Source organism: Peromyscus maniculatus, chromosome 13, assembly GCF_049852395.1.
Source record: "Peromyscus maniculatus bairdii isolate BWxNUB_F1_BW_parent chromosome 13, HU_Pman_BW_mat_3.1, whole genome shotgun sequence".
NCBI lineage: Eukaryota > Metazoa > Chordata > Mammalia > Rodentia > Cricetidae > Peromyscus > Peromyscus maniculatus.
Genome location: NC_134864.1, coordinates 58487249 through 58513121, shown reverse-complemented (window position 1 = coordinate 58513121; position 25873 = coordinate 58487249). Strand labels below are relative to the sequence as shown.

Here is a 25873-nt window from a genome sequence, read left to right as displayed (position 1 = left end):
TTTTTAAACATAAGAACGGAGGAAATTGACCACTATGGGATAATTAAAAATAGTAACTCTCTGGGAAAGCAGGAGCCAAGTTTTCAAATGCCACAGAACTATGGGGGCAGTATTCTGTAGCCCAAATTGGGTAATTTATATCTGTGTCACTTGGAGATCTGATATGAAGTTGAGTCCATGAATCATCCCACTTGCATATCATAACTAAAGCAAAATTTATTTTCCTTTTGCCTGCAGAGTTTTAGCCAATTAAATAATAAATCACCCTGCCTTTACAGAATATAGGGTAGACAGGCTTATGTGGGCTGGATGGATTAGATGATGCTATTGCCCCCGAGAGCAAATTCTACACTAATTTAAAAGGTGCTGGCAATGAGACATCCCAGATTGCATTGGTTATGCCTTTCAGTGCTGAAAGCAGTGACATCACAGATCAAGATATTTTCTTTTTTTTTTTTGGTTTTTTTTTTTTTTTTGGTTTTTCGAGACAGGGTTTCTCTGTGCAGCTTTGCGCCTTTCCTGGAGCTCACTTGGTAGCCCAGGCTGGCCTCGAACTCACAGAGATCCGCCTGGCTCTGCCTCCCAAGTGCTGGGATTAAAGGCGTGCGCCACCACGCCCGGCTTTTTTTTTTTTTTTTTTTGGTTTTTTTTTTTGAGATATTTTCAACTTACTGTTGAAGATTTCTCTTAAACACAGAGGAGTCAAGCATGAGTTAACTTCTTGCTGATTCCCAGTATTCCAGTGGATGCCTGTGGAGGGTCCCTACAGGCACAGCAGATGAAGAAACATAATCTCTGGAAGATAATCTTTATAAGGACTTACCATTTATGAACCAAACAGGCATGGGATTTTCTCTTCTGAGTATCATGATAACACTGAATAATGATATAAACATTATGCATTCAAACCTTATTTGAGGAGTGGAAACTAAAACTCATAGAGGTTAAGTGACTTGTCCTAGATAATTTATATATATATATATATATATATATATATATATATATATATATATATATATATATAATGTAATATATATAGTGAGTTGAATAAAGAAAACTCAAGGACTCATTTTTGTCGTTGTTGCTGTTGCCTTGAGGACAATGTCTTATGAAGCATCCATACTCCTATTTTGCTGGTGTGCTTATGAGATCCAGTACTCTAAGCACATTAAACGTGCATTTTAGAAATATGTTCCTGGGAGAATTGTTTGAATTAGTAATGTAGTTGGGAACTTTATTAAACTTCATTAAAATGAAGAATTATCCAGTTTTAAGTGGAAGAGGTCAGATGCTCAGTGCAAATTAGTTTGGCAGCAACAGGTACAGTAGACAGTCCAAGACTAAGATGAAATCCATCATCTTGCAATTATGAGTATGCAGAGGACAGGACCTGCAGTTTGGGAGGGATGATAAGTGAAAAGGGAAGAGCCTTAGGACACAAGTCACCTGCTGACCACAGCGTGGTGGATGCTGCCTGATGTGCTGTTGGTAGACGTTCTCATGAAACTGTACCTAGAATGGCTTCAGATGAGCTGAAGCTGGGCTTTTGTTCTTAATATTTATCTTAATTTGGAGGGCACACATGGGTTTGTAAGCTACGTTTCCTTTGGAGCCCAATGACATGCATTCTCTCAGTAATCTATCTTCTGAAACAGTGCAAAGGTCACTTTCAGGCAAGCTTCTGTGCAGATAACCAGACAGTCTGTACAGAGTTCGAGAAGTCTCTATAGAATGTCACTGAATTGATCATTCTTTTCTGATTGTTTTCTAGGATCCTTCAAACCAAAAATGTGGAGGAAGAAAGAAAACAGTGTCTTTCAGCAGCATGCCTTCGGAGAAGAAGATTAGCAGCGCCCATGACTGCATCAGCTTCATGCAGGCTGGCTGTGAGCTGAAGAAAGTACGGCCCAACTCCCGCATCTACAACCGATTTTTCACCCTAGACACAGACCTCCAGGCGCTCCGCTGGGAACCTTCCAAGAAAGACCTTGAAAAAGCCAAGCTGGACATTTCTGCCATCAAGGAGATCAGGCTGGGGAAGAACACGGAGACATTCAGAAACAATGGCCTTGCTGACCAGATCTGTGAAGACTGCGCCTTCTCCATACTCCATGGGGAAAATTATGAGCCCCTGGACCTAGTTGCCAATTCAGCAGATGTAGCAAACATCTGGGTGTCAGGGCTACGGTACCTGGTCTCACGCAGTAAACAACCACTTGATTTTATGGAGGGTAACCAGAACACACCACGGTTCATGTGGCTGAAAACGGTGTTTGAGGCCGCGGATGTTGATGGGAATGGGATAATGTTAGAAGACACTTCCGTGGAGTTAATAAAACAACTCAACCCTACTCTGAAGGAATCTAAGATCAGGTTAAAGTTTAAAGAAATCCAGAAGAGCAAAGAAAAACTAACCACTCGGGTGACAGAAGAGGAATTTTGTGAAGCTTTTTGTGAACTCTGCACCCGGCCAGAAGTGTATTTCTTACTTGTGCAGATATCAAAGAACAAAGAATATCTCGATGCCAACGACCTCATGCTCTTTTTAGAAGCTGAGCAAGGGGTCACCCACATCACTGAGGATATGTGCTTAGACATCATTAGGAGATATGAACTTTCTGAAGAGGGCCGTCAGAAAGGGTTTCTTGCGATTGATGGCTTTACCCAGTATTTATTATCTCCAGAGTGTGACATTTTTGATCCAGAACAAAAGAAGGTTGCCCAAGATATGACCCAACCCTTATCTCACTACTATATCAATGCGTCTCATAATACCTACCTGATAGAAGATCAGTTCAGGGGACCTGCTGATATCAATGGGTATGTGAGGGCTTTGAAAATGGGATGTCGGAGCATTGAGCTTGATGTGAGTGATGGTTCAGATAACGAGCCCATCCTTTGTAACAGAAACAACATGGCCATGCACCTTTCCTTCCGAAGCGTGCTAGAGGTGATAAATAAGTTTGCCTTTGTTGCTTCAGAGTACCCGCTCATTCTCTGCTTAGGGAATCACTGTTCTCTGCCACAGCAGAAAGTCATGGTCCAGCAGATGAGAAAGGTGTTCGGCAATAAACTCTATACAGAAGCTCCTTTGTCGTCGGAATCCTACCTCCCGTCACCCGAAAAACTAAAAAATATGATCATTGTGAAAGGAAAGAAATTGCCCCCGGAGTCGGATCTGCTGGAAGGGGAAGTCACCGATGAGGATGAAGAGGCTGAAATGTCTCGGAGGATGTCGGGGGATTACAATGGCGAGCGGAAGCATATTTGGCTCTGCCGGGAGCTCTCCGATCTGGTATCCATCTGTAAGTCTGTCCAGTACAGGGATTTTGAACTGTCTATGAAAACCCAAAACTACTGGGAAATTTGTTCATTTAGCGAGACAGAGGCCAGCCGAATCGCAAATGAATACCCCGAAGATTTTGTGAATTACAACAAGAAGTTCTTATCAAGGATCTACCCTAGTGCCATGCGGATAGATTCCAGTAATTTGAACCCACAGGACTTCTGGAATTGTGGCTGTCAGATCGTGGCAATGAACTTTCAGACTCCAGGTCCAATGATGGACCTCCACACCGGCTGGTTTCTTCAAAACGGAGGGTGTGGCTATGTCCTGAGGCCATCTATTATGCGAGACGAAGTTTCGTACTTCAGCGCCAATACAAAGGGCATTGTACCCGGGGTGTCTCCCCTGGTCCTTCACATCAAGATCATCAGTGGCCAGAACTTCCCAAAGCCCAAGGGAGCTTGTGCCAAAGGGGATGTCATAGACCCCTATGTTTGTGTAGAGATTCACGGGATTCCAGCTGATTGCTCCGAGCAAAGAACTAAGACTGTACAACAGAACAGCGATAATCCCATTTTTGATGAAACTTTCGAGTTTCAAGTCAACCTTCCTGAGCTGACCATGGTCCGTTTTGTTGTCTTGGATGACGACTACATTGGGGATGAGTTCATAGGACAGTACACGATACCGTTCGAATGCCTGCAGCCCGGATATCGGCATGTCCCCCTGCGCTCCTTTGTGGGGGACATCATGGAGCACGTGACCCTGTTTGTCCACATAGCAATAACCAATCGGAGCGGAGGAGGAAAAGCACAGAAGCGCAGCCTTTCTGTGCGGATGGGGAAGAAAGTTCGAGAATATACCATGCTCAGGAATATCGGTCTTAAAACCATAGATGATATCTTCAAAATAGCAGTTCATCCCTTACGAGAAGCCATAGACATGAGAGAGAACATGCAGGTAGGAAGCCGTTCCCTGCCGCCTCTGCTCTCCCCACCCAGTGAAGCTGGTGACTGCTGGGGTTTACTAAGGGTTGGCTTGCAAGTGTTCAGAAATACCGAGCCGATCCACGCGCCACTGAATCATGCTGCCCGTCGCCGTGAATTATGAATGCAAGGGCCACTCAGTGGTGCAAAATGCTGGGTATCTTCTCAATATGTTTAGCATTAATAATTGATTGACAAGAACGTGTACATGAACAGTGTGGGGGAAAATGAAATGTAAAATGTGTGAGTAGGGGCCTGGGGACACGACTCAGCAGATGGGAGCCCTTACTATGCAAGCACTAGGACCTGGGTTCAAACCCCCAGGGTCCCCGTAAAAAGTTGTGTGTGGCTGAATGTGCCTGTAACCCCCTGCTGAGTGTGGTGAGCGGACAGGAAGGTGTCTGACCACCAGTCTAGCTCCAGGCAGTGAGAAACCCTGTCTCAAAGGAGTGAGGTGCAAAGTGATAGGTCAGGAGATCTCGCATCCTTCTTCTCTGGTGCCTGCGCGGTACATCCATACCCATCCGATGCACACATGGGCATGCGTGCACACAGACGCATACATACATACACAAATACATACATATAAATACACGTACATACAACACACACATATATGCATACACAAATACACACACATACACGCACATAGACACACACACACCCTCATCCTCATGGGGGTCGCACATAAAATACATAACCAGACATCTGCATGTGACTTGAAAGCATATATGTAAAATACTTGCTGGTATGAATACAGAAGAGAGCTAGAAGTCATATGTTATAAAAGTGATGCCCATTATATTTTTGGTTATTTAAATGTGTACTAACAAGTTATTCCCCACAAGAGAAAACACAGCTAAACCAATAAAACTCAACACTTAAAATTTTAAAAAATATATTTAGCCTTCTTCTAGGAAGGTAACTTAATTGAAGGAATGTGGACCCTGATATATATCTGTCCCTGTGTGGTCCTGAAGAGATGACTGGCATCTCTTATAATCAGTTTTTTCTGCATAAGGCAGGACCATGAGACTTATACCACAGGGCCATTGTGAGAACTGAGTGGGAGCACATAGTGACTGCCCAGTGTTGACATGGAGAAACCCAGTGTACCCTTTCTGCCTTATGACATGTAATTGGAGATGGTTGTGGACTTCTTTTTCACATTACTTAATATAGGTAATTGTGGATAGCATTTTAAAGACATGAACAGACAGGTAATCACTAAGATCTTACATTGCTAAGTGAAAATGGTTCGGTTTATTTTATTCCTTTAGCTACCATTTTTATAGTAATAGTAACCCATCCAGGAGCTTTGCAACGAGGAAAGCAGACACATTAAAAGATGCTGTGTCTCAAATCTTGCAGTTAATAAGCAACAGAGTTAGACTTTAAATCCAAGAGTGCCTGATGCCAAAACCCATTATAATTCACGTGAAGCAGAACCACCAAACTGTGACTTAGGGAAATCTTAATATTAACCCACAGAGAAGTTCTTCAGATAGCCAAATGGAGGGAAATAATGCAATGCGAAACTCACACATGAATACCCGTAGTCAGATTACGTATGTATTTGAGTCAAGGTGGGTCGCTTAACCACTTCGTTAAAAATAGGCTCCAAAGGTGCTGTTATCTCTCTGCAGTCTTCTCTAACATAAAGCTGACATTATCGTAAAGCCCTTCTATACCTCACTGTATTAGAGTCGGCCCTGTATGTTACTGTGTAATTCTTAAAAACCAGCGTCTATCTCACAGTTTTAGAGAACATCTCGAGAAGGGTATTTGGCTGGGGTGCAGACTCAGCTGGAAGAGCACTTGCTGAACAGGCACAAGGCCTGGCGTTTGGATCCCTAGAACCCACCTAGAAGGTGGGTGCATGTCACGACCTTTCTGTAACCCCAGTACAGGCAAGAGGTCAAGACAGGGTCACTGGAGCAGGATGGTGAGCTAAGTTCCCTCAACCCAGGATTTCTGGATCCAGTAGGAGACCCTGCCTCAATATATAAAGGGTGATCTGAGAAGACACCCAAATCCCTGCATCCATGCCCCCCGACATGTACACCTGCATACAACATATGTGCTTACACACAGAAACACACATGCACAAACACATGTATGCCCACCACATGCACATACACAGAAAGAAGAGCAGTTTATAAGGCTTTTGCAGGCAGTGTTAATAATTCATGGCTCCCTAACAAAGTCATTTGGGTAAAGCATTATTTAAAGGATAGTCTGTAAAAAAAAAAATAAAAATACCATGGTAATTAATAAATTCATGAGACATTCAGTAGGTTAGGTGATGATCATTATTAATAAATGTAAAACAGCCATGATTTCTATTCCAAGTTATTACTTTAGCATCAGTTTGAGTACATTAATAATAGCCCCAGAGTAACCAAAGCGTGTCACTGTCTCATTAAAGAAAAGAAATTAAAGAGTACTTCCCATGGTGCAGTTTAACCAAGAGTGAGCCCAGACTTGAATCATCGACTTCTCCCTTTGTCTTCTGTCGTTCCTGTCTGTCTGTCATAGGCCCTTAACTCTTAGCCTGTTTGTCTGTCTTGTGAATCTCTCTCTCTCTCTCTTTCTCTCTCTCTCTCTCTCTCTCTCTCTCTCTCTCTCTCTCTCTCTCTCTCTCTCTCTCTCTCTCTCTCTCTCTCTCTCTCTCTCTCTCTCTCTCTCTGTGTGTGTGTGTGTGTGTGTGCCCCTGTGTATGTCTGTCCCTGTGTGCCCCCAACAAAGAGCTTTTGCTGTGTGTTAATTGAATAGCACAGAAAAGCATCACATGGGTGGATACTTAACAGAAACCTTTAATAGAGCTTTACAAGGGATTAAGTCACTGGCTCCAGCTGACCCCAGCCGACCCAGATAGCAAACAAGCAATGTCCATAGGTTGTCTTCAACATGTGTGGTGGATATTCATTTTGTACGGTTGCTTTCGACCTATCTGCTATTTCTGGCATGTATTACCATACTGTGCATGCGTTACCCTTGGGAGCATGAGAGAGAAGACAATCTCAGATTAAACTATGAATTATGTTAGGTGTAAAAGTTGATTATATGGGAAATCCACAGTAAGAAAGGATGGTTGTGACACTGCTTTCTTAGAAGCAGGGCACACAGAAGGGCATCAGTCCTACTTGGTCTCAAGGTGTATTACTAACTGGCTCTCAGGCCCAGCCAAAGTTCCAGTCTCTTTGAATGTAAATATAAAATGTTCATAATATTATAGCGCCGCAGTTTTGTTAAAGATTGTAAGCCAATGAATAAGATGCCCATACAATTCATTTTTCTGTGTGCGAGGGGCATTTCTGATGGGATGACCAGGCAGCCTTGCTGGTTGATCAGATGGAGGCTGGCGAGCAATGATAGCCCACAGCCTCGAGATGCTAATAGAGATGGCATTTAATACCATGGCATGACGTTTTTCTGAATTTGAATGAAGCATTCATATTCAGGCACTGCTACTGTGTGTGTGGATTCAGTTGCTATGTTTGAAAAGCACTGAGCAGCCTCAAGCCATAATCTCCTTTGTTTTTTGATGGGTGTCTGTGGCCATTGGTAAACACCGAGACCCACGGTTGAGGCTGTGAGTCAGCTATCTGCGTGACCTCTGCATGTCTAGCAGCTTGGGTTGGCTGTGAGCCAGGCTGCCCTTCGCTGCACATGTGTCTAAGGGTATAATTTGGTGAATTTGCTTGAGTGTAGACTGGGGTGTGGTGCCATGTGGTCAGACATGTGACTCTGTGTTTTCTCCCCCTAGAACGCCATAGTGTCTGTTAAGGAGCTGTGTGGACTCCCTCCAATTGCCAGTCTGAAACAGTGCCTGTTAACCCTGTCCTCTCGTCTCATCACCAGCGACAGTGTTCCTTCCGTGTCTCTTGTGATGAAGGACAGCTTTCCTTACCTTGAGCCTCTGGGTGCAATGCCAGATGTGCAGAAGAAGATGCTGGCTGCATACGATCTGGTAGGCTATTGCAATTGCAGTTTCCCATCTCTTACCTGTGTGCATGGAAAGCCCTACAAGCAGAGGCTCTTGGGTAGAATTCCGATGACTAGAACAGTTACTGCCTGTAAAACGTTGATGGAGGTGGCAGCCAGAGCTCACTACTCAGTGTCCATCAAGCCCCTGTGAGGCCTCTGAGGACGTGGCAAATAGAACAGTCTTTGCTTTGACAAAGAGTGATTTCTCCAGTCCTCAGAAGCATGCCTCCTTTTCTTCTGGATGATGGCTCCTGACAGGGAGAGACTCAGCTCTCAGTGATGGATGAGACAAAAGACGTGCCTGTAAGCATTTCTAAGCTAATGATGCTATCTGATTTTATTCTGACTATATAATAGAATTTATGTAGTGATTAGATTTGGGGATAACTTTATTTTTGTGTTTCACAGTATAAACAAAATTAAAAAGCAAATGACAAAGTGTATAACATACCTAATTAGGTATAAATAAATAAACATATTTAACTAGAAGAGTGTTTGCAAACCAGTAAGAGTAGGAAGATGTGGAGACTTCTTATATCAATCAAGAATAAGTTCTTCCACATGTGATAAATGAAATTTTCAGAGAATAAAGAAAAATAAAAAATAAAATAATGCATCTTTTAAACAGCAACCCAATTATAGCTTTAAATTGCAAACTTTCATTCAGAAATTTAGACAGCAATTATCTGGGGGAGTTCTTCTGCCAAGTTCTTAGGTGCCCAGGCTCCTTCTAATTGTCTGTTCTACTATTACTAGAGTATGGGAGTATGGTCCTTATCGTCAAGGTCCAAAATGGCTGCCTACATTGTACTTTTAACATCTGCAGTCCAACCACCAGGGATGGTGGAAAGGACACATCCTCCTTCTTTTAAGATATTATTTTCTGGAATTATAGACAAGAAAATATTACTTTTTCTTCCTGCTCATTAGCCTGAAGTTGATACATAGCCACAGTTAATTGCAAAAAGCAAAGTAAAATGTCATTTCAAGGGGACTAAAAGTTGTCTCTTCTATTATTAAGAAGTAGGAGAGACTGGACACCGGCGGACAGCATAGACTCCGCTGCAGAAGTTGATTGGCAACCCTTTCCCCCTAAAAGACTACCAATAAAATATAGAGTACATTTACCTTTAAAATAAGTTTCCAATTAGTTAAGTTAATATATTAAATTAAGCATGGTCTCTTCGTCTCAGCTGCTCCAGGAGATTGAAGCAAGGCAGTTGTTTGAGCCCCAAAGACCAAGACCGGTCCAGTCTTGATAAAATGATGAGACCCTATGTCTTGAAAGTCACGTAATGAGATATTCCCCTTCCATCAAATGATGGCCTATGCCCTGCCCCTTTAATAATGGTGCTTCTAATCAGAAATGAGAGAAAACAAGGGGCCAGGGAGACGGCTCAGCAGGCAAAGTGTTTACTGTGCAGAGGTGAGGTCCTGAGTTTTAATCCCCGGTGCCCACATAAAATACCACACGTGATCACAGTGCTGAGGAGACAAGTGGGTCCCTGGAGCATTCTGGTCTGACCCTTAGCCAAAACAGTGAGCTCCAGGTTCCGTAAAAGATATGCCCACACTTCAAAATATGGTAGAGAACAACATTAATCTGCAGTCCTTGCTTATGTATGCAAGGATGTGCATATTCACACACATGTGAACACACACACACACACACACACACACACACACACACACAAAGGGGAATTTAAGAAGATCAATACTTTTATTTCTCTGCCTATAGTGCAAAAAAAATGCTATATACATTGTTGGAGAAAAGTTGGATAAAACAACTTAAAATCCTTGTTCATTTGATCTATGCATTTCTTTTTTTAGACTTATTGTTAGGATTTATCTATGCATAAAGATTGTATTTTCACAATGTTGATATGGAGGGATTAGCGAAGTTCCAGACAGGAACCCAGGAACTGGAGAGATGGCTCAGCAGTCCTTCAGAGCTGTGGCTGCCTTTGCCCAGGAGCCAGGTTCCACTCCCAGCTCATCCATGGAAACTCATCTGTTTGTAACTCAGGCTCTAGGGAACCCCACTTTCTCTTCCGGCCTCCATGGACACCTGCACACATGTGGCATAATACATACAGATACACAGATAAAAATAAAATCATTTTTTAAAAGATAGGAATCCACCAAATGGACTCCTTTGAAGCTGTCAAAAACAGTTATTTAGTGGAATAGTAATGGTGTGGAGGATAATTCGATATGTTTTGTGAAGCAGTCTGGTTGTAATCATGTGTGTGTAGTGAGATTTAAATTGCATTTGTATGTATATGCATGTGCAAATAATGTATGTACAGTGAGATTCAAGTTGCATTTGTATGTATATGCACATGCAATACAACTTAAATTGCATTTGTATGCACGTGTACATACAAATCACATGTAATACTAGGAAGACATTAACAGTGATTACTTTGGTTTGTCATGAGTGAATTTTATTTTTTTATTTCTTCTTTTCTATATGCTTCCTGTGCTTACCAAATTCTTTTAACAAACATGATGAATTGATAATAGAATAAAATAACTGTCAGTGAGGAAAATGCTAATGTTTTACCGTTAAAAGTAACTAGGAGAAAAGCATCTGGTATAAACATTTTCTATGAAATGGAAAAACCCCACTGAATGCAGTCTGCACACAAACGCTTGGATGGGGCCTGCCTGGGGAGGCTCACCTACTGCCTGTGTCACAGTTTTCTGTGAAATCAATTTTTTCATCATAAAAGTGGGGATTGAAAGCTGTTCAGTGAATAGGTATAATTGCTGTCTAAGAGGTGAAATTAGGGTACCAGTTGCCATAGAGACAGACAGTAGACATCACTTATTCCCTTGAAGCTAAGAAAGAAAAATAATCCATTGTGAGGGCAGCCAGCTCTGGAAGCTGGGTCTGCATCGAGCAGAATGGCTCCTGGGCTGTGGTTGGACAGTGTCTGCTCCACATCCCAAGTGTCTGATGGCGTTTGGTCCTTTCTGTTTTACCCAATATATCAAAATCTTAGTATCAGCCTATCTCTCGTCTGTTTTTAAAACACAGCTTATAATAATAGGCAGAGCTGGGTTTTCACAAAATCTAAAATAGTTTACCATTAAAAGCAGAAATACTTAAATGGAGTCCAGTTATAATTCCCTGTGGAAATGACTGCTCATTTTGGTAGGAAATTGAGTGAAAATAACCTGCTCCAAATTGTGCAACCAGTACACTACAAGTGATTGAGAACACTATCAATGTCTTTACATCTTTTGATGCCGCAAAGGGTGAGGAGGGATATACCTATGATGCCATTGACCCTGAAAAATGAAACATTTTTTTTTCATTTTGCAGAACTGTGCTGTCCTGTTGGGCATCTTTTCTGCTGTTTATTAGTGTTTGTGTTCATTTTGAAGAAGTTTCCTGAGATAATGTGCAGACCCAGAGTAATCATGTAAAAATATGGACTGGATCATGTCACAACACTTCATCGAGTTCTGTTGTGGCTTCAGATGGAAATAAGTTGGAAAGTACTTACTGACAACGTCATAGGGAGCTCTGTGATCTAATACCTCTGCAGCCTTACCACCCTCCTCACTCTCCCCCAGACCAAACTGGTTCTGGCCTCCAGGCCATTATGAATCACACTGCATTTGTTGTCCCTGGAATGTTCTTTTATGGCCTGGAAGGTTGCATTTTATCCCTTAATTGTTAGCCAGTCATTTCCTGAGAGACCCTTCTCCAAGCCCCCTCCCCCCAGTCAGTCTGTCTCATCCTAGGTGTTTCCCACCACTGTAGCAGGCTTTCTGGGACCACCAGCCCCCAAACTATGACATGGAGACCTATTGTCAATTATGAATGCTCAGTCTTATCTTATGTTTGTCCCACTAGCTCTTATAACTTATGTTAGCCTGTTCTCTTCATTGGTGTTTTGCCTTGGGTCTTTTTACTTTTTATTCAGTCTGTAGGCCCTACTTTCCTGTTTCCTCTGTGTCTGGCTGCCTGGCAGCTGCCTGGCTGACTGGCCCATGGTGTCTCCCTCTCTTTCTCCCCACCCCCTCACCTAGATTCCTCCTTCTACTTATGTTCTCTGCCCACCAGCCCCACATATCCATCTACTGCCTAGCTATTGGCCATTCAGCTTTTTATTGGGCCAATCAGGTGCCTTAGGCAGGCAAGGTGAAACAAATGCAACACATCTTTACATAGTTAAAGTAATATTCTGCAGCATAAACAAATGTAACACATCTTTACATAGTTCAAGTAATACTCCACAACATACCACACTACTCAGAAATGTTGAATGGAAATCTACTCAAGCTTTTAAAAATAATTACCTTTATCTTCTCTTAATCCCTCAATTTGAATGTGTGCTCCATGACGATGGAGACTTTGTTTGCTCCATACTGTTCTCTTTAAAACGGTGTTAGCATGCAATATGTTACAATCAATTTTAGTTGATTAAACAAGAGCTGCAGGCATCTGTTGCTAATGCAAACAATGTAGTTTTAGCCGGTGATGGAGCATCCCACTTCTGTTTTCTCTCTTCGACGCCAGTCTGGGTGACTTACTCCCTTTGCCGCAGACTCAGGCAGAAGGACCATTTTGCCAGCCTCGTTTACTATTCCCATGCCTTCCTTCAGTCACTCCGACTTCCTTCCCACCACCTTCTCACTCTCCACCCTTTAATTTCTATTCCACACCACTTGTAGAAACTTCCTAGTCTTCCTTCTCCAGCGGTGCAAGTCCAGCTTCTGGTCTTTACCTTTTGCAAAGCCGATTTTATTCAGAAAGCATTCATTATTGACTTTACGCACTGCATCAGGACTTTCTCTTTGGACCTATGTGTGTCCTTGTCCTTAGCCTTTCTGTGAGTCAAGGAACAAACACAGTTTGGATGCCTGTCCTATGTAAGGTACTGTGTGAAGTGCTAGGATTTTTCCTAACAGAGTGGGTGGTTCTAATGGGAGGGTAAAACTTACAATGTAGAGGGGAAAAGGATAGCGACACTCAGCTGAGAGTCATCAGCTGTTACTTTATGTTCTGAGATGGGCTCTCAAGACCGATGAGACTTCATGGGGACCCACAGCTCACCTTCCACACTCCTCATCCATCCCACCCTGGCTTCTCTGGCCCTTGGCACAATTGCATTTACAAATAATTTGGAAAGGAAAATGCTTTGTGTGCTTTTCTCTTTGGATGGCTGAGTTTTTACTTTTCTACTGTTTCAGCAGCCTAATTTTTCATGCATAGTCAAGAAGTATTTGCTTAATAGGTTCTAACATTTTATGTGTTTTAAATTAACATGGGAGCTTTTGGGGGTAGTTTGTGTTCTGAATGCACCATTCAGAGGTGGATTAGCTATAGAGGATTGCAACTGAAAAATGCAAACCAGAGCATTCTTCAAAGGTGACTTCTGGGCTGAATTATTTAACATTAGCATAAAAGTTAAAGCTTTACTTGGTCAAAGCAACAGACTTTCTGATGATGAGGATGTCAGACAACCCAGGGCATGAGTGGAGGATTAATCGTTGACTAAGTCGGTTGGGTTGTGATTTGGAAAGCAGCTGGGTGTGCTGGCACAAGAAGGAATGTGGCAAAAAGGAATGAGCTGCCATCTAATCATATCTGGCAACTGAACTAGTGGGGAGTATTACAGTTGAGTCAAGAGTAATGTGTTGGATTAGCTATACTCTCTAATGTTAGTGTTATCGCCAAATGATAGCCTCAAGATGGAAAAAGGTTGTCTGCAGTTTCCTAAAGTAGTCTCTGTCTCTCTTTCTCTCTCTCATGTGAGTATCTGTGTACATGAGTGCATGTGCTTGCAGAGGTCAGAAGAGGGTGTTGGGTCTTCTGGAGTTGGAGTTACAGGAGGCTGAGAGCGGTCTGACTTGGGTGCTGGAATCCACATTTGAAGGGAGCATCGCGTCCTCTAAATTGCTGAGCCAGCTCTCCAGCTCTCCTCTCCCCACAATATAGTTTTGCTTATTGAAAGCAATTTAAGTTGAAACCAATCAGTCAGTCAAAGTTATTCTTCTCCCATCATCGTCTCGTTGTAAAGTTGGTGTAAATCTTCTATTATTTTGAAATTCAAAAAGTCTATTGGTTCACACAGCGATAGATCTTAGAAAAAATAGATATGCACTTGTGTGTGCTCAGCTAGAGCAAGCTATTTTAGAATAATAAGCTCAGTGCATAGAGACCTCCTCACTCTTGGTAATGCCTTCTGACACATTGGGGGGGTGTTGTATAATGGAATAATTGCTGTCACCTTGAGGGGTGACACTTTCTACCTGATACCAGGTTCTTCACAACTTTGGATATCAAGGATGAATCAACCAGCAAGTGCTTCAGGGTGTTTTCTTGGCCTAACACACATGCATCCTCATTTGACCTTGTGCTCTTTACTCCTCAAATTCTTGTAACACTTTAGTTAGCAGCAGCGAGGTAGTCAAACTGGCCTGAAAATGGTAGAGAGCTTTTAGGTGATGATGAATTTTCATTGTCCATCAGTCTGACTGGAGCAAGGAACACCCAGGGCAGGAATGAGGTACAACTTTGGATATATCTGTAAGGATTTTTTTCAAAGAAGATTAATTAAAGGTGAAAATGCTCTTGTGGGTGGCACTGTTCTTAAGTTGGGGTCCCAAACTGAATAAAAGAGGAAAAGGAATAATGCTGGGTAGTGCCAGCATCTGCCTGTTCGGCTTTCTGGTCTCCCAGGAGGGGCACCAGCATCCTCACAATCCTGCCACTGTGCTTCCATTCCATGATAGGCTGGTCCTCCTCAATGCGAGACAAAACAAACTCCCCTTCTTTAGTTACTTTTTGCCACGTATTGGCTCGCATCAAACCAGCGCAGTTCATAAAATCTCCTCGCCTGGCCTGGCCGTTTTTATATGAATGAGATAAATTGTAATAAGAGCTGGGTCAAAACTAATATTTCAAGCAATTTCTCAAGATTAGTTGGCAGCTGCTTTAGAAATAGAGCCACTGAGACAATACGATGTCCCTTTATGAGGAAGGCAGGCATGGCAGGAGAATGGTCACCACCACAAATGAGGAGACACAGTCCTTCGGTCTGTGCTGCTGAAGTTCTGCTGTTGTGCGCCATCATAAATCAGGCTGGGAGTGTGACTCCAGGCCAGTCCCAGTACCTGGAGCACATCATTGCCAACACGGGGAGGTGGCAGCTGTTCTGAATATTGTATTTGTTTATACTTCATGGAGAGTTGGCCGTCTTCATAGGGTTGAAAGCTTAAAGAAAAAAGATGCCCATCTGCAAATGATGCTTGTTATGTCCCATTTAAACCTGTCCTCATCTAGTTGGCAAAAACATATGTAGCAGCAGTCCCGATTACAGATGTGCTGCGGCTGATAGAACTCAAGCCCGACTTTCCACAATTCAAACAGATGAGCCACTGTATAACTCGAGACCCAAGACCTAGTCTTTGGCTAGAAGGAAGGCAACAGGTATCTGGGTCTTAAGGGCGAAAGAACAGCAATACGTCTGCATAGCTTCTTAAACAGTCTCAAGAAATAACCTGTCCAAAGTTCTAGTTCCTTCCTAAAGCGGTAGGGGTGTGAGTAAAAGCACTTCTAACTAGATTGCATAGGAAGACTGTTTATAATGACTGGGGTGTGTCATGGTCTCATGATTCTGATACTTGCTGCTAAGTGATGACCCCCAACTTGTTCTTGAAGTAGAAACTCAACCATTAACACCGATTGCAGGGTAACTTGTAAGCTTGGGTGTGCTGCTCACGATGACTGTGTTCTAATCTCAACGATCTCTCGAACCCTGGGCTTTTAGGGAAGTCAGCTCTCAGCTCGGGTTTATTTTATGTTTTATTTTTATCTACAAAGTAGTATTGTCCATGGTAAACTATGCTTAAAATGACTCTACATAGAAAGTTATTTGGGACTATGAATTTAAATGGAATTACAGAGAAAGCTGGTCTCTACGGAGGGTTTTTTGAGTCATAATAGGATGGAAACTTACCATTCATTGGTTCAGCTTCTCTGTTGGATCTAGGAGACACAGTATCGCAGTAGGCTACCTGGTCGTCCTAGCTCTTACAATATTTCTGCCCCCTCTTCTGTGATATTTCCTGAGCATTACATATAGAAACTGTGTTGTGGATATGTCAACTGGGAACGGGCACCTGACAACCAGTTCTCCTCTGCTTTTAATGAGCAGTAGCTTCCCATCATGGTCTTCTGCTACAAAAAGAAACTTCTTTGTTGAGAGCTGAAATCTGCACTTCTCGGGATGTGCAGGCTGGGCAGGCTGGGCGGGGCTGGAGGTTGTAGACCCAGCAGGTGGGTAAGGTCAGCAGACAGAAGGGGCTTGGCTGCAGCGGGTGGTGAGCAGCCAGCAGTTAGCAACGGTGGGAAGCTGTGGTGACACCCAGGCCTGCGGAAGGAAGGGGCGGCTATTTCTAGCAACTTAGTGCTTCTCTATATCTACCCCTGTCTGGAGCTGTTGCCCCGCAGAGAGGAAGTTCCGGAACCATAGACCAGCAGAAAGGGGCCATGCAGAGGCTCTGCTGCCTCCCACTCTTGTTCCTTGTTGATGGCTCCCTTGGGTGATCTCAAGAAAAGTCAGAAGGTGGGAACGCATGCATGATGCTGCCCACAGTAAACAGCGTCCGTCCCTAACCTGAGCCTGAGCCTGAGGGTGATTGGGAAGGGCAAGCAGAGCCATCATTATTCTGCAGCTCATGTTGTGTCTGGGGAAGTAATCACAGAGAGTGTAGAGTGAGGTTGCTATCTACCCGAGCTTGTGAGGTTGTTTTCATTTTCTCCGTTGGAGTCCATGCAGCCTAGAACAATATAGTATAAACGGTCCACCTCCTACCTTGAAAAACACAATTGTGGACCATCAGCACTGATGAGAAAGGCAACGTTAGCTATGAAGTGACAGTAGTGACAGAATGTTTGGAAAAAGGTACAGACTTGGAATAAGGTATCTTTATCCCAAGAGGAGCGATTAACAGAGAGGAGAAAAGAGAACAGAGGTCAGGCTGTTTCCTAGATGTGTGGAGATGGAAAGGCACTAAGAAGCAGAGCCAGGGAACTCAAGAAGGAGGATAATAAGGTGTGTTAATGCTGAGCTGGGGAGAATCAAGACTGAGAATTGGCCAGGGAAAAATGGATGATGGCCAAGGCTAGCTAGCATTTGTCAGTCACGGTGAGTCCTACCCAGGGTCAAAGCAACGAGTGTCAGCGGGCTTTCTTAGGAATTGGGAACAATGGTTGCAACATTTCATTAGTGGTTTTGTCAGATAAGTTTATGTCAAGAGAGGATGGGACTAGAGAGAGGTAGAATATATAAAGGAAGATAAGATCCTCATTAGAAAGGTCTCCATGAGCTGTAATAAGAAATGATATTGACAGTCTGGATAGAAGAATTCGAGTTGGCGAAGAGGACTCTTCATCTCAGCTTGTTACGGAGGCAGTGGCATTATGGAATGCAGGAAATGTCCTCTCTTCTTAAACACCAAGGGGATCATTAGTAAAATGCTTCAAAGAAAATCAGCCACAAATCAATGGATAGGGCTTCTTTTTTTATTTCATAATTTAATTTAATTTTACATATCAGCCATGGATTCCCCTGTCCCTCCCCCTCCCCCGCTGCCTTCCTCCCAGCCTACCCCCCATTCTCATTTCCTCCAGGGCAAAGACTCCCCCTGGGGATTCAGCTCAACCTGGTAGATTGAGCCAGGCAGGTCCAGTCCCCTCCTCCCAGGTTGAGTGAAGTGTCCCTGCATAAGCCCCAGGTTTCAAACAGCCAGCTCATGTACTAAGGACAGGTCTCAGTCCCACTGCCTGGATGCCTCCCAAACAGTTCAAGCTAATCAGCTGTCTCACTTATCCAGAGGGCCTGATCCAGTTGGGGGCTCCTCAGCTATTGGTTCATAGTTCATGTGTTTCCATTAGTTTGGCTACTTGGTCCTTTTTCCAATCTTGGTCTCAACAATTCTTGCTCATATAAACCCTCCTCTTTCTTGCCAATTGGACTCCTGGAGCTCCACCTGGGGCCTGGCCGTGGCTCTTTGCATCCACTTCCCTCAGTCATTGGATGAGATTTCTAGCATGACAGGGTGTTTGGCCATCCGGATAGGGCTTCTTACTAGAGAATGATACCATGCTTTCTTGTTTGAGTGTAAGACCCACACAGATGAAAGTTATCTCAGTTATGATACTAGCAAAGGAACTTATTGGTCTGTGGTTGATATATTGTGCACCCCAATAAACTTATCTGGGGGGCGGTCAGAGAACAGAATAGCCACTATATTAAACATAGGTTTAGGTGGTGGTAGCACACGACTTTAATCCTAGCATTCAGGAGGCAGAGATCCATCTGGATCTCTGTGAGTCCAAAGCCACATTAGAAACAGCCAGGCATGGTGACACACACCTTTAATCCCAGGAAGTGATGGCAGGAAGCAGAAAGGTATATAAGGTATGAGGACCAGGAACTAGAGCTTTTTAAGCTTTTAGCAGCAGTTCAGCTGAGATCCATTTGGATGAGGATCAAGACTTTCAGTCTGAGGAAACAGAATCAGCTGAGGAACTGGCAAGGTGAGGATGTGGCTTGTTCTGTTTCTCTGATCTTTCAGCATTCACCCCAATACCTGGCTCCGGGCTTGTTTTTATTAATAAGAACATTTAAGACTCATGCTACATCAGTCATCTTTTTTAAAGGTTTTTTTCCCCCCACAAAGAACAGATTGAATCTGGTTGTAAGGGATCATGCGTATGGCCTTGTTTGTGCCTGTGGGCTAGAACAGGTTTGCTCTTGTGTGTGAGCCTGTGCACTCTTGTGTGGGCATAATGAGGACAGCCAGAATCAAAGAGGTGGCAGTCAGAAATGGAAACAGGCTGTGCGTGCCAGGAATGGGGGTTCTGAGTTTAGCTCCATCATTAATTAATTCCATTTCACTGGTTAGGAGTTTTAACCTTATAGTTTCTGTACCTGCAAAATAAAGGGGTTGGTTTTGATAGCTAAGATTCCTTGCGCCTTAAAAATCCATATTTTGAAAGTATGTAAATATATTAGTTGGACTACTATAGCATATCCCTGAGATGGATTTACAAAGAGAGATGTTCTATTGGGGCTCACAGTTTCAGAGGTCCTGGTGCATGGTGAGGCAGGCACGGAGATTCCTGGTCTCTAGTGGAGTGCTGCATGGCAACAGCCAGGGCCCGTGGCAGCGTCAACCATTGACCTCATGGCTGGAAGTGAAATAGAGAAAGGGTTCCATCCGACAGTCCCATTGAGGTCATACTCCAGTGTCCTGAAGACATCCCAGGAGGCTTCCCCCGCCCGCCCGCCCGCTGTGAGCACCTTCCTGGGGATCCAGCCTTTAATCCACGGGCCTTGGGGGACAGTTAAGATCCAGACAGCAGCAGTGACATGCTTTGGCTGTGTTAGTTAAATGTGGGTTTTGTCCAACCTCCGTGAATGTTTCTCTTGCCCAAATATTCTCTCTTGCTGTTTAGCCCTGGCTGGCCCAGAATTCACTGTGTAGTCCTGATGGACCTTTGCTAGGTAAACAGGCAGCTTTGAACTTGCAGTCACTCTCTTGACTCTGATTTCCACATGCCGTGGTTAGAGTCATGAACCGTTATACTGGGCACCACTCCTTGGAAACTGAAGGTGTTAATGTAAATCAGCAGTTTGATTCAGTCTAAACCTTAGCACGTTTGACGGTGTTGATTACTAATTTGTAATTTGTATTCATTTATTCGACAATTATTGTTTTGTACCCACTGCATGTCTGGTCTGTACACAGCTGGGACAATGGTAAGGAAGGTGACCCTCGTCTCAGTGTCTGGTTGAGAGCCGGGACAGAGACTTTCCCATCGCTCTCCAACTCTCACGCTGGTCCTGCGTTCCTAGGTGTATTTTGGGAGCCTCTCTACACATCGTCTTCCCAGTGAGCCGGTGTAAGGGTTTCTAACAGCTGCTGTTTGATGTTTTGTGACAGATGATTCAAGAAAGCCGGGTCCTCATAGAAACGGCCGACACAGTCCAGGAAAAGATTGTACAGTGTCAGAAAGCAGGTAATTTTTTTTTTTTTACTTTCTTCAGAAACCACAATGACAAGGCCTAGCAGCTTCAAAAAGTGTCCGTTCTTCCACTTAAAGTTAAGATAGTTCATTTGTAGTTTAAGTTACACTTGTCTTTGTCCGGTAAAGGAGAGCTGAGGCGATGGCAGGTTACATTTGTGTTTGGGAGGGTGGTGGTCGAAGATGTCAAGAGATGAGGGTTTATGAATAAACTCTTGCGGTTGGGATTCACTTAGAGCCTTTCACTGCTAGTGAGGAAGCTGTGGTTTCATGCGGCTCTTTAAAACCCACTTCACAGTTATGATTTGAACCTTACTTAGTCCCATTTACTTCCGGGTTTTTGCCCGTCTTCCTCGTTCTCATCTTAGATGTGTTCTTTCTTTAAGGATGGGAGGGGTCACAGATCTGTGAGTATCCACCTGCGTTTGTTTATCCCACTTTCCTCCACACCACCAAGCTTTCACGTCTCGGGTCCAGGTGCTCCTCTGTCCACACGTACAGTTGATGACGATGAGGAGAGACAGAGGACGGTGCTCACAGTTGCTTTCTCGGTCTGCTTGGGTTTGAAGTGCATGCACCATCTTACCTGGTCGTCACAACAATGAGGCACGATATCCCAATTACAGATGGGACATGTAAGAAGCTGGTGAATGATCCAAGGTCTCAGTATCAACATACAATAGAGTTGACTTATGAACACAGACTAGCAAATTGATGCTAGACCGACTGGCGAGCAAACCTTAGATGTTTTAACTGACAGAAAACAGAAAAATCAGAATACCCAGAGCACACAGGAGCTCAGCCATTGCTTTGCAAGCTCTATATGCATTGGCCCATCTGATCTTCACCACAGTCCCATTCAGTGACACACCCACCATTTCCTCAAACACCTAGTGAGAGGGCGAGCTAGAATGTAAGCCTCGGCTCTGTGCTCCTGCTGGTTCTAATCAGCTATGCCTGTTAGACGAGCACCTGGCAAGTCAATGTGGTTTTAGGCTACAGTAATAAAAGTAAGGCCACTAGAACAAGGAGAATGACAGCAAATACTTACCAGTCTGAGTTGCTTCAAGCCCAGTTAGGACACTGTCCGTTCTGAGATGCAGCTGTCTACACTGTTCAGATCCGGAAAGTTGGCCCTGCCCGGATGCCATCCGCAGAGATGAGTCACCAGTAAGAAGACACATGTTAGAATGCGCACTACAGAGCAGAGGATCCAAGGGCATTTGGTCCAATATCTTTCTTTAGATGCGTGAAGGGCTAGACTGTGGAAGAGATCAGACTCCTTGGTCTGAGGCCAGCTAGCACTGAGGACTATAGGTTCTGGGGAAGGAAATCTTGGCTCAGTCTTCGTCCCAGCCCTCCGAAGAGGGAACCAATTGTCCATAAAGGAATGTGAATCCTCATCCTGAAGTTGTAAGGGAAAGGCTGCGGGAACGGAGGATGGTGATGTTGTTTATGGCATGCAAGCTTCATCGAATGGTGGAGCAAAGAGCACATGGAAGGCCACTCCCAAATATGAAACACGTGGCTCTTCCTAGATTGTTGTCTTTTAAAGTCTTTTATCTGAGATCAAACCTGCGAATTACTGTTTTACCTGTATGGGCTCCATGCCCTGCTTTTAAGCCACAAGGCTGATTCGTTAACAAAAGCAAGAGATGCACACACTCACCTGAGGTTACCTCTGCACCCCATACCCTTCCACACAAAACCTGGACAAGGACACGTGAGGTCAGCAACATCTGCTGGGAAGTTCGCTTCTTCTTATTTTCTCTTGCGTTTAATCTACGCATCCAGGCTGCTTAAAATGCAATTTTGCCCCTGTATCACTTACTAATCTTAGATGCCTTCTACCTGGGGTGAGTAAAATGGAAAGAATTCAGTTTAGGGGTTTAGAGATTACGAGAGGGAGCAAGAATGCGAGTTTATATTTTGCTGACAATGTTTTCATGGTAAAGATGCATGCTCTCCTGGAATGTACTGTAACACTTTTTAATGTGTGTTCTTTTCAAAGGCATGGAGTTCCACGAAGAACTTCACAACCTGGGGGCCAAGGAAGGCTTGAAAGGAAGGAAGCTCAACAAGGCAATTGAGAGCTTTGCTTGGAACATTACCGTGCTGAAGGTACAGGAGCTCCCTCGCTGCCCCTTTGCCTTCCGTCCTGTCCTCGCCTCTCCAGCGGAGAGGGAAGCAGCATCAGCTAAAGCCAGGGATTGGAAGTTTAAGCCACAAGGGGCCTAATTGTCAGGCTCAGCTCTGAGTGAGGGGGAGGCAAAGCCTGGGTAGAATTTGCTTTAATTTTTCTTAATTGAGCAACAAGGTTTATGATGGAGGCTGAGGGCAGCACATGAGTGAGGCCTGATTTTATTGCCGTGTGTGTGTGTGTGTGTGTGTGTGTGTGTGTGTGTGTGTGTGTGTGTTATGAGAACACTTCTACAAGTCAATATGGCTGTTCTCATTTATGTAAAGCCATGCCTGATGCCACTGGAAGAGTTCCAACGTAAGACACTTGGAACATTCTTATACTACAGAATATCTGGGCCACTCCGGATTTTTATTGTAAGAATATTCACTATAAATACATCTTTCTTGAAAATGTTTTGGAAGTCAGTTTCTTGAGATTGTAATTTGCCTTCTGCTGCAAATTAGTTTTGGACTTTGAAGTGAGGATGCCGTGTTTTGTATTTTCTTACATGAAAGGAGAAACAACTTAGGTGATTAGAAAAACTTACTCTGGAATTGTGTTGGGAAAAGACATCCGTTAACAAAAGTTAATAATTGCTCACACTTAGAGAATATCTATTGTGGCCAGTGCCATTTAATGGCAGTTAGATGGAATAATACTTTAGTTCAACACCCCATCACTATCATTTTACAGGCGAGGAGATAGAGGCATGGGGATCTTATATATTATCTAAGGTCCTGCAGTAGTTAATGGTCCAGCTGAAGTTTGACCCCAGGGCCCCGTCTTTAACCTGTTCCACAGAGCTGCTGCGCATCTCTGTAAAAGTGTGAAGTGAGCTGGAAGACATATTCCACGTGTCTCTTAAAAATCCAGTCCATATGTGCTTATTAGCTCCTACTGTCTGAGATGTGTGGTAGGCGTTGACAGAACACAGATAATACAAGTTATAGACTTGGGCTTCATTAAGTTAGCAGCCTGTGGCTGTGGTAGAGATAGATGGGCATCGTTTGTCCAAGGGGTGGGCTGGGGCTACAGCATTGGAAGAAGAGGATACTAGAAGTTCAGCATAAGATTCTTAAGCCTTTGCCACTTGTAGGTTTTCTCAGGGAAAATTTTTATGCAACCCCAGGCATATCGGTATATGAAATAGGCATACAAACCTTTTACTGATAATAAACATAAAGATATTTATTTTAAAACAACTATAAAACATATAATTGCACCATTTATTAAAGACAAAACCAAATGTTCACACTAATGAGGTGGGTGTCCTTATTTGCCTTTACATAAAGAATCAAATCTTGGCTGTGGATCTGAGCATCTTCAGTGTTTCTGATATTTTGATTTTATTATCACCAATGCTAAGGTAGACCCTCTGTTTTGTACAAAAGGTAGAAGCATGATTAGGGCCATTTCAGAAGCTGTAGAAAACTCTGTTCTAACCCCAAGCTATAATTCATGTAATGATTGTTTTAGGAACCCAAGTTATCAATTCAAACAGCAATTTTAAAAATCAACAATTCTAAAACAAAACGATCCCAAAGTGTACTGATTTGCTATTTACACGCTGAAGAAAGACAATAGAAACATGCAGTCTCTGTTTTCGCTACGTAGGCTGTCTATTTCCATAAGGACAAAACATTTGGTGCATACAGTAAAAACAATACACAATGCTGAATAGCCTCACATAAGGGCTGAGGTCTTTAGGCAGTGTTTGCTAATGTGACGGCATGCACAGGGCGAGCATGCATGTCCTGGGTTCAGAATCAAGGCTGCTAGGAAGCCAGGTGACACGGCCAGGTGCTACCAGAAACCCCTCAGTCCATTATGGGTTTGCGTTTTTTATCTATCCTTCCTTGTTATACACTCAGATTGCAATGCCCACATACCATTAGGTAGCCTTACACAAACTCTGTGGCCCAAAGTTGAACAAATTGGGCTCCAGGGCATAACACAGCACCCTGAGTTTAATATAAACTATTTTTGAGCAGCAGATGTTTCTTTTGGTTCGTTGAAGGACCAGTCATCACAAAAGTTGCTTAGAGATCTGCAAATCAAGAATGTATCACCTGGGCCTCCAGGACTACTAGGCTGCAGAGGGTAGATGGGCATAGAACTACTAATGGTTATAATGTACACTTAATGGTTCAGCATTTGAGACCAGCACTCACAGCTAGGTACTCTAGCATATATATATAAAATGTCTGCATATATTTATAACACATATGTGCAAATATATGATACAAAAGTGATATATATGCATATATATATATGTATATATCTCTTTTATTGCCCTTTACCAGCTGTGTGGTCTGGCAACATCCCATGTCACCTTGATAGACTTTCTATACCTTATAGATGAAGAAATTGAGGCTGAGGGAGGTATACATTTATTATTGAGTCATTTAGCTAACAAGTGGCAAAGTGGAGAGTTTTAACTGGTTACCCATAATCTTGACTGTAACCTTGAACTACCTCCTATAAGAGTCCATCCATGTTTCCAGGTAGCCTCGTGCAGGGATGAGCACATATGTGTGTAGACTGCTGGATAGTGGTGAGATTTCAGTTTCTCTAAGCACAGTAATAATGCCCATGACTGTGATTTCACGAGGAGTTAAGTGAGATCATCTATGAAAAGAGCCGATTCTTAGTGCACAAAACAGGATGGTATTGTGTTTCAGCTGTCACCATTAGCCTAGGTGAGACTTCGCCTTGCAGAACAGGCTTGCTGTGGTTATTTTTGTTTTGTTATTAATTTCTGTCTTGGGCCCCCCTAGTTTCCTAAGGTTTACTAGTCTGTTTGTTTGCTCTAATGACAGGAGCTGATTTCTAGATGTGACCGAGCAAATGTTGTGTAAATCACTCCGAGACAGATCTTTTAAAACAGAATTGATCTTCTGCAATTACAGCTTGTGCACTGGCTGCTAGCGTTGCAGCCTGAGCTCAGAATCCTAAGCAACAGTGGTGGAGTTTTCCGAACATCAGTTATTGCATTGGAAATATTTCAGGATGTCTCCCGTTGGGCTTAGTGAGCTTATTAATCACATGTCCATTATCCTAGAGCTAGAAAAGTTAGGTCTCAGGGATGTGAATTATTGGGTAAGAGAAGGAAGCCTGGGCTCTAGTTTTCCCATTGGCTCTGCTCTGGGCAGGCAGCGTTCCCTAGAAACCTTTCCTGAGCTCTCGTATACACACTCAGAGCGCTTAGCTGCTGATGGGTCTCCAGTCTTGTTATGAATTCTCTAAGTTTTAATAAATTATTGTTTTATATTGGAATTCATTTCAGTCAGTTTACATGGGTAAATCCGTAACAAGCACCTTGGCAAGACATAATCATAATCATTGGTAATCATTTATCCATGGTGGGTGGGGCT

General features: G+C 43.3%; 1 protein-coding gene across 1 annotated transcript in view; it reads left to right on the top strand.

Moving 5' to 3' along the window:
* Plcl1 (phospholipase C like 1 (inactive)) overlaps positions 1 to 25873 on the top strand; it is a 328149-nt gene that overhangs the window by 262308 nt on the left and 39968 nt on the right. The window contains exons 2-5 of the mRNA XM_006974884.4: positions 1772 to 4246; positions 8042 to 8245; positions 20236 to 20311; positions 22329 to 22438. Of these exons, the coding sequence (XP_006974946.1) occupies positions 1772 to 4246; positions 8042 to 8245; positions 20236 to 20311; positions 22329 to 22438 (2865 nt within the window). The remainder of the gene's footprint in view (positions 1 to 1771; positions 4247 to 8041; positions 8246 to 20235; positions 20312 to 22328; positions 22439 to 25873) is intronic.